We start from the raw sequence: 9,888 nt of genomic DNA, 5'->3' as shown, positions 1-9,888 counted from the left end.
GGGGTGGGGTGGAGGGGGGGTGGGGGGGTGTAGCTGGGAGGGGTCTGCTACAGTGCATACGACAGCTGCAAAGAAAAGAAATACCAACAAACGCAGTATTGAAGATATAGTCAGGGATGAAAATGATGTCATTGTACTCTCTGCTTCATATAATTTGAACTGGATCCATGTTCTGTGGTTGGTATGGAAGACAGTGTCAGACTGATCCTTTGCCTGTTCACATGGCAACTACAAAGACAGTTTCATTTGTGCTTCCAATAGTTTATAGCTAGTGCATAGCCAGCCTAAATGTCGCTAGCTATGTATAGGCTTATTTTCACAGGTTCAAATTATCTGTATGAATTTACATATTATTGGTATATTTCATTTTGGAATGATTACACAATACACACACAGACAAATTCTTATTGTATTTCTGGATATTATATTGGATATTTATATTACATATATATTTAAGCGTAGAATTTTATCATTTTAAATCAAGTTTTATTTTTAAGATCAAATGTATATAGAATATGAATGTATGTATTGTATTATGTATAGACAATCCAAAAGACTGTGCAGTTATTATACATTTTCATAAAACAAATAACTAGAGGAATCAGCTGTTTGGGATGTTCCAGGTTTGCCATGTGCTTTTTATTTTTCTATCATTTCATTCATGGTTTAATTCATTTTATTTGTTACACAAGACATTAGGCATTGTTCATATACTAGTGATCAAACAAAGACTGTAAGTTGTCTACTACTCAGCCTGAACTATTTTTGTCAATTTCAAGGGATATTGTCAATAGTCGTTGTCAAAGGCCAAACTGGATATAAATTAAAACAGTACAACCACACACAGTAGGCTTTTGTTTTAGATAAATAAAAAAAAAAGAGAAGAGACAGTATCTGATGGTGAGAAAAGGAGGGAAATTTCAAATATAACCACAGACAAAGAGTAAACAGTGTTCCAGTTATTTTCAAATAACATGGTTCCAGGATAAAGGGCATACTTTCAACTATGCACACAGTGTGAACTTGTTGTGAATAGACAGTTATATGTAGGTAAGTATGTTGATTATTTAGACTGGTAAAGAATTTTGAATTCAGCTTCATGACGGAGGCTGATGCTATTATCCTTCTGTCTAAATCAGTGTAAGAATTCTATGATCATATAAAACCATAAAGCAACACTGGAATGACCACTAAATATGGTAAATGTAACACATGACACAGCAAATAACAACAAACAAAAAAACAAATAGTGTCGGTGTGCATCACTTTTGAGTTCCATTTTATCAGTTATAACATAAACTAATAGCATAGCATATTCAGCATTTGACGTAAACCTTTCACCGGTACATCAGTGAAATTCAAATAAATAGAACAGCACAATAAGACACGTAAACACCCCAAACACGTATTAACTTAGTTCAGAGTTGTTAAGGGATTGGTAATGACAGGTAAACGCAACATGGAATTGCTCCAACCTTGCACTGTAAAATCCTCAAATTAACACTGAGGATTTTACTGTGCTTAGTGCTCTAAAGGTTTGAAGCAAAAAGTACATTTTCAAAAACGCAACAAGCCAAGCCACAGATCAATCTGGCTGTAAGTGTATAATAGTGCAGAGATACAGAGGGTTACCTTGACTCAGACATGTAATGAATGATAGGCCCAAAGTCGATGGAAGAGAATTTCCTTTCTATTGCTTTCAGTCAGCTCTGCTAAAGAACATAATGGTATACTTATGTATAATGGTCAGCACATTTGTTCCTGTGATTAGCCAGCAATAATTGTATTGGCACAGGACTGATCTGCAGCTAACGGTTTGTTAAAATAACTTTTGAGAAATCCCATACATATCAGATAAAACCCCAAATTAAGGCTAAAACCAAATAAAAGTATATTGGTTCATTCTTGTGGGGTGGCACTTTTAAAATGTAGCCTTAGGACTTCTGACATACTAAAAGTGTTTTGGGTTATTATGAGTGTCCAGCGTTTTCCCACAATGTATCTGTGATATTTGTTTAGGATTTATTCACAGGGCTTAGTTCTTCAAGGTATGACTATCTGCATGACGTTATACAAGGTTTGTTACACAAGGGTTGAAACAACCAAGACGCAATCTGGTGCTTTCACTATGAGCCAAAAATTCAGTCATTATCCTCTCTGTTTCCTTTCCTGATATAAAATCAAACAACATACATTCTTTAGCTCCTTGGCATCCTCCCTAACATCTCAACAAGCAAAATCTGTAATCATCTTTTTTGTTTGCCCATCCATCACACATTCCTAAATCTTCCAAAGAATACTCCCTTCACAAAGAACACAGTCACACAGACCAGCGACACTCAAGGCAGCCCCTCTCCATGCTTCTTTTGCCTGACATTCCCTTACTAATATTCAAGCAGAGTACCCAGACCACAGTTTCCACCTCAGATCTGTAAACTTCATAACTTCAGCAAGTGAAACATGCACCACATATATAGAAATAAAACTCTTCAATAATTTAAAATGTTAGAAAGTAAAAATATTCAAATGAGAAAGGTCAACATCACGCAACAGAGGAAAACAACAAAACCGTCTGGGGGGTGGGGTGGGGGGGGGGGTGGGGGGGTGACAGTTTTACAGTATTAGCCACCGGTTAGCAGGGAACGACAACAGCATTGCAAAGTGAGCACTATCAGATATCAGTTGACAGTTGACAGAACAGCCCATTTATATATAACTTCTCATCACATTTTTTTTTTTTTTGCCAAGAACTTTTTGCCAAAAAAGGAGCAGAGTCTATTGAAATAACACAGGTAAAAGATCAAGTAAGAGAAAGGTGAAAGCAGGGTTGAAAGGAATTATGCGTGGAATGGCCCAGCCTTCTTTCGCAGTGTCGTTATATCCTATGTACAATACTAATGTGTAAAAAGATGCATGCATGTCAAGTAGAGGTGATTTCTCCAGAAGATGGAGTTCCACACAATAAGCTATTAAAATTCTCTCATGTCAGAGTTCCTAATTCAGCCTTTTCCATGTCCTCGCTCATGTTCTGTCCTGCACACCCTCTGATATGAGGAGAAAGACATTATAGAAAGGATGAAAGGCTTTTTGTTTTACATTGCAACAACAATTAGTAGGTTCACCTCTATTAATGATAATAGCTAAGACATGATTATAGATCCTACAATGGAATGAAAGACCGTATCAACCCTGCTTTTCAGTGACGAGATAGGGAGCGTGAGTACTGGAACACTGTGTGTGTGTGTGTGTGTGCGTGCGTGTGTGCGTGTGTGCGTGCGTGCGTGCGTGCGTGTGTGTGCGTGTGTGTGTTGCAGTGTGTGTAAGGAGAGAGAGGGACATGAAGAAAAGGAGGCAGATGATTTAAGGCAGACAGAGCCAAATCCACACCCTTGACTTTCTCACACTGTCTCTGTTCTCTCACCCGCATTTATAATTACATATTCTTTAAATTTAGTACAATTTTTAAATCCACCTTTCGGTCGACACTGCCCCTCTTAACAGGCTCTGCTCCTTCTTTAACCTTTCCTACTCCCTCATCTCCCGGCCCCTTCCCTCTCATTGAGGCCCCTCAATTGACTCACTGCTCATCCTCCCCAAACACATCATTCTGTTTGCGTTTCATGTTCTCAAAGTCAAAGTCGCTCCCGGTCATGCGTTTGTAGATGTCCTTGATGTCATTGCAGGTGGTCTCAAAGTGAGTGGTGGCATCATAGGCCCGCGAGGCAAAAATCTGGACAAGACGGAAATGCAGGCATAGCATAGATTAATATTCTCGTCTTTGCATTCCCTTAAAAGGGTGATCAATGTTTTGATTTCTCCCTGTCAAACCCCACTTGTTTTAACAAGTGGGGTTTGACAAGTCTATGTAATGGGCAGTGGAAGCGGAGGTCAGGTGGAGGGACTATGGCGACCCAATATCCAACTTTAACTCATACTAAAGTAAGAGACGTCCCACAACTTATGATTTTCAACCACTGGGAAAGAGAACTGAGATTTAGCACCTGAAACATTGGCAGTTCAATATACCACCTATTTCTGCAGATAAAAAGTGCAAAGTATTATCTCAGACCACACCTACAGTACATATCAGTTAAAAAGCACATTTCTGCATTTCTCACCGCTTTACAACACGAGCTCTGAATGTAGCCTGCAAAGGCTATTAGATCAGTTTCACTCACCTGGCTCTCAGTGCCATCATCTGTGGGCTCATAAAGGTCACTAATGGCCACCATCCTGCCAAAAAAAGAAAACTGATTAATCAAAGTGACAGATTACCAGAATTCTCTGACTAAATCACATCATTTAAATGTCACCAGATTTTAACCACCTTTAACCCATTTTGGGCGGGAACCCCTTTTGGTGTTAGCATTATGTTATGCTTTAGCTATTGAAAAATAGCAGATCTACAAGCTCATAGCGCGCCACCGAGTGGCGCGCTACGAGCGTGTAGGTCTGCTATTTTTGAAAAATCGAAGAACGACTGACATAGAAACATAGCTTTTTCAGAAAACTGTCAGGATGTGGAAGACATTTTTAGAATCTGATCTCAGGTCAAAATGGGTTAATGATTTACGGTCAGTTTGTCTACTTAGATCTAGATTGAGCAAAGGGTGAACAGAGGTAGTGATAACAGAGACAGAACAGACTTCTGGTCGATGGGTTCCAGCAGCTCCAGCGCCGGCTCGACCTCAGTCTCTGGCTCACTGGTCTCCACTGTGGTGCTGACGATGGCGATGTATTTTCCTTGGGCCGCCACGTTGTGAGCATAGGAGATCATACACACATAGATGTCTGCAGTGTACCATGGACAACAGGGGAAGTGGGAAGAGAAAGTCATTTCAGAGGAATATTGCAAAGCTAACTACAGTACAATGACATATAAAACTTTGTAGTCCCATTTGCTCCTATTCCTTTTTTTCTTTTCTTTTTAATTAAACAAATTGTTCTTTCTTTCACTATTCTGTTTGTTGATTTGACAAACCCTAGCCCATGCTGCAGCCATATACAAATCTTCTCCAATCTGGGATTTTCTAAACAGATATTTGATGTGCAGAATAGATTGGTGCTCACCTGATTTGCGGTTGACCTGAACCTGAGGGATGATAATCTGGCAGGAGTTGGCGTCATTAGTGTTTTTGATGGGGTGGCTGAGGATACAGATCACACGGATCACCTGACCTGACTTGCGCACACGATCCTGAATGTAGCTGGGGTCACAGATGAGCTGCTTACAACGAGCCACCTGCACAGCGATGGGGGCAGAGAGCAATGTTAATCGCACCTGCAAAAATGTGTTGACCTTATTCCTTCTCAGTGCATAATATGTGGCTGTCTAGTCAGTTTGTGTGTTGATCGATGCAAACACTTTATACGTTTTTTCTGTCCCATCCTGAACATGACCCTTTGCAGTCTGATCCTCCAATTTCTGGTTGGTTGTCAAGTATTCCCCAAGGCCATAGGCCGTAACCACCTCAGTGGCATTGAGTTTAGAGTGCCCGCCTGATATTGGGAGGTCAGGGTTTGATCCCCTGGCTTGTCATACCAAAGACAATAAAGAATGGGACCCAATGCCTCCCTGCTTGTCCCTGCAACATACTAGCATCATGTCCAGGGGTTGTATCTGTACATCAAGCTGCCTCACGCTACAGAAACAGGAGATAGGCTACTGTCCTATGAGCTTGACAAGGTTTACTTACTTACTTACTTATTGTCCCTAGTGCTAAAATCACCATAAGGCCACGTACGTGTATGCCTACCAATAAAGACATAGAGATGAGGTTGAAAACTGTGGAGTATTATTTTAATTTGGGCAGCAGTGGCTCAGTGGCTCAGTGACCCATAGCCTAAACCTAAGTTGTTTGTTTTTTCATTTTCACACTTTCAACCTTGCTACTATTGCTGCTATGACACCTGAATTTCCATCCCGTATCAATAAAGGTTTATATTATTTTATCCTGTATTAACTACTCCCAACAAGCAGGTAAGTGCCTTGCTTGTTTGCCTCCACCATCGGTGAAAGTGTGTGAATGTGATGCCATGAAAGGTGCATTACCGTTAATCAAAAGCAAAGGACAAATTTCACATATGTGCAAATGTACTGTGAAAAAGTACCCCCTTTCCTTTTTTCAATAGCAATTGGATAATGAAAAAATGCTCACTACAAAATGAAACATATATTGAAGGAAAATAAAACTTTGTAATATACCTCGCCCTCGGATTTCACCCCCACCACATGGCCGTCTTCCATCACAATCTCTTCGACTGGCTTGTTCAGCATGTAAGTTCCACCGTAGATTGCACTTAACCTATAGGGCAAGTGTGTGGGGAAGAATATATTAAATCATACCATGGCATTTATTGAGATTTACAGAAGACAGGCTGTATGCTCTCTGTACTATAAAGTGCTGTTGTAGGAATCAATTTAAAAGACATGAACAAACCTGGCAAACCCTTGTGGCAGCTCCCCTAGACCATACAGAGGATAGAGGTATGGGCTCTTGCCATATCGTGCCAGGGATTCACTATACAGCTTAATACGATTGATCGTCTCCAAGCAGGGAACGTCAAGGTAGCTGTTGGAAGGTAGAGAACAGCAAGAGACAATGATCAATAAATATTACCGGTATTGAAGATAAAATAAAAAGTTAGCTATCATTATTTTATTGGACACAACAGCTAGAATAAAGTGAATAATTTAACCATGTCAACCATTGTCATCACTTGAGATCAACTCTCAAGTAAAAACAGTAATCTGATTAGTACTCTAAAGGACAATAAGCAATACCAGCAATAATAATAATATGAATAATATGAATAATAATGTAATCACATTAAAAAAATAGGTATTAAGTATAATTTCTTTATTGGTTATTAGGTATTCAAAACATGATTAGATTAGATTAAGAAAACATTAGATTATATTTGTTGCTCTTACTCGTCTGTCCTGTAGAGGGCGAGGGCGTGGCCGGTGAAGTCGATGACATCCTGCCCGAGGTCAAACTTCTTGTATACGTCCCTCATGTCGGTTGTTTTGGGGTCCACACCCTCAAAGGTTTTTGGGTCATTCTCATCAAAGTTGGCAACAAAGACTAAGAACTTCCGGAACCTTCGCTTCTCAAACATCCCCATGAGATCTGAGTTCAAAGAAAGGCAAGGTGGAATTATTTTTTATCTTTCTACAAATAATTTTTCCAATGATGAACTTTAAATACAATATCTGTAGCCTATCTAAGATCACAATTTGTAATGACATGTGTCCTGTTAGCTTACTTGAAGCTAGAGCCTCAGTCTCAGTTGATGGCACCTTGTAGATCTTCCCTCCTTTGTAGACAAAGCTACCCTCTACTACTTTGAAGTCCAGGTACCGCGTCACCTCTGTGTAGAGCAGCATCTTCACAAGCTGGCCTGAGTTTACACACGAATAATAGTTATGTTGGTTTTATTCGAATTTTGCTGCTTTGTCATAGCTTTTTTATCAACATCCATCAACGATATGTTTACATTTGTTTTAACTCAAATATAAAAAACAGAGAATAGTCACTCATATTTACATTTCTATACTTTTTACAACAATATTTTCATAGGGATATAGTGACCAAAGCCTGAGAACTTGATGACACTATTCTGAGGGCACGGTCACACCGCACTTTTATTTGACCTATTCTACTTTTATTCTACCCATTGGCAGACTCTGCCAATGTGGTTTGCTGACATTTGCGGATTCCCATTGAAATGTATTGACAGAATCCACCCTCATGAATAAAGGTGTGGTGTGCGGTGTGACCGTGCCCTAATTATCCTAATACACGTTTTCATGCGAGACTGACCATTGGCCATAAGAAACTTGGGGATGAGGTCAACGTTCCAGTCTCTCCCTCTGCCCATTGACTCAGGAGGGCTATCTGGAAGGTCAAAGCGCTTGTATAGCTATGGAACACAAAATATATTACAGAATCTTGTAAAACAACCTTTGTTCCATAAATGAGAGTTAGCAATAGAAACTCAAAGGAACAGGTATTTGATCAGTAGAATTCAAGACATAATATACATTGACTGTTTTTGTTTTTATAGATACCACAATATTGTAAACAGTGTCCTTACTTCCTCCAGAGGGGTGATGGAAGAGCTCTCTCCACCATAGTATGGGTTCCTGTCCATGTGCAGCACCTTCTTCCCATTGACCGACATGATCCCAGACAGAATACATTCCTTCACAATAAAGTCAATAATTAATGCAAACTCAGACACGGATTGGTAATAATAGATAGAATAGAAAAAGAGAAAGAAATGCACCAGGCACCATTTGGTAAAAACAACAACAAAAAAACAACAACGATATAGACATTTATAGGCAGACAGATAGTAGTGCAGAAGGGAGGACATGGGACAGGGTGTGCGCATGTGCAACTCGAACAGTCAAGCCATGCGATCTTCTATAATAATAATAATAATACTAATAATAATACTAATAATAATACTAATACTAATACTAATACTAATAATAATAATAATAATAATAATAATAATAATAATAATAATATAGCCATCTCTCTATTTTAAAAAGGTTGTGCCAATGAAATAAGCGCAATCAAATAATGCAATAATAAACAGCCTATACATTTATGCATTAACAAGTTATGATATGCATAACGGAAGTAGTACTGTAGTAGGCTATACATGACAAATGTTATTTTTTTTTATTTCATTTTTATAGGAATTACTATAAGGAATTACTATAATAAGGCTATGTCAACTTATTTTCCGGACATAATGCTCTGTAACCGACTTTGACCATTTAATAAAACCATGCATTCTCAGGCCTGCGCAAACGTTAGAATGGAGGCCTGTCTGTGCAGAAGGAACCATCACATTATGGGTTACGCCTAAGATGCTATTCAGCGTGTAGTGGAAGAGCAGTGCACGGTGTGATCGTCAACTTTAAACCATGACATCTTTAAATATATGAATACGAATGATCTATTCGAAATTATAACTGTTTTGACTTTGTATTATTAATATTATGTTTAAATGTCACAAACACACACAGGGATGCAGGAGCCATTCACTTGTGGACTACTATGGTAGCAGCATGCAGGCCCAGGCCACAAGTCATTCATTTGAAAGTAAAACAAAAATATATATATATTATATAGATCTGCAGCTTACAATGAATCTTTCGTACAGTGCAAAATAAATGTAGCATGATTACTTACTGTGAGTCCGGTGCCCAAAACGATCACATCATATTCCTCATCCATGTTGTATCACCGCCTCTCCTGTCTCGCCCTCTTTTGCCTTGCGAAATTGAAGGGTACAAGGGAAGAATACAAGTGAGTCCACAAAGCGAATTGTCTCCTTTTCTTTGCTCGGGTGTATTAAATGTCTCTCTTTAAGTTAAATGGTGTTCATTTATCATTAGGCATTAATGATCAGTGGAATATAGTCCACAGTCCACACACTGTCACCGGCGAGGACGACCAAAGATGGCCTTAAACGTGGAACACTCTGGAATAATATTCTGTCGCGTCGAGAAGTAGTGCGCATCCTCTCACTCTTCCCATGCCGAGCCCTGCCACACAATAGACCGAAACAACTGTGGCAAGTGGCGACACAAGCCTCATGATACTTTATCATGTGATTTTGCACATATTCAATTCCAATCTAAAATGTTTCTGTGATCTTTACAATCTGCAACTATATGACGATCCTTTGTCTAGTCCAAAGTATTCTCTATTTTCTTCTTCCTTCTATCCTTTCCAGTGGAGATACGTAGGTGCAGCATTGGTGGATGCAGGGTATCCCTCCGCCAGCACAGCTGTGTGGATGGATGGATGCTGAATGGGAGCTGTTTCAACTGAACGCAGGCCTGTTCAGCACAGTCTATGGATA

The 9,888-nt window shown here is 39.3% G+C and overlaps 1 protein-coding gene across 1 annotated transcript; it reads right to left on the bottom strand.

The window, feature by feature from the left end:
- Positions 1-9,460, bottom strand: gdi1 (GDP dissociation inhibitor 1). Its single transcript, XM_079492607.1, has 11 exons — positions 9,213-9,460; positions 8,101-8,208; positions 7,827-7,926; positions 7,270-7,404; positions 6,935-7,133; positions 6,441-6,572; positions 6,206-6,305; positions 5,071-5,242; positions 4,647-4,791; positions 4,179-4,233; positions 1-3,730 (listed from the first exon to the last, which is right to left on the bottom strand). Exons 1-11 carry the CDS (start codon positions 9,255-9,257, stop codon positions 3,578-3,580), a joined length of 1,344 nt encoding a protein of 447 aa, XP_079348733.1. The 5' UTR covers positions 9,258-9,460; the 3' UTR covers positions 1-3,577.
- Between the last annotated feature and the right edge of the window lie 428 nt (positions 9,461-9,888).

The sequence above is a fragment of the Electrona antarctica genome, assembly GCF_951216825.1.
Source record: "Electrona antarctica genome assembly, chromosome: 2".
NCBI lineage: Eukaryota > Metazoa > Chordata > Actinopteri > Myctophiformes > Myctophidae > Electrona > Electrona antarctica.
Note: the sequence above shows the minus strand (reverse complement) of the source record. Positions and strands in the feature narration are given on the sequence as shown.

What these genes read in the sequence shown, in the direction of transcription:
- gdi1 (XM_079492607.1), bottom strand. Translation starts at nt 9,257, where the DNA reads ATGGATGAGGAATATGATGTGATCGTTTTGGGCACCGGACTCACA. An exon ending in CAAGTTTCTTATGGCCAATG is followed by an intron (nt 7,405 to 7,826) that starts GTCAGTCTCGCA and finishes GTGTAAACTCAG; the next exon opens with GCCAGCTTGTGAAGATGCTG. An exon ending in TCAGGTCAACCGCAAATCAG is followed by an intron (nt 4,792 to 5,070) that starts GTGAGCACCAAT and finishes GGTACACTGCAG; the next exon opens with ACATCTATGTGTGTATGATC.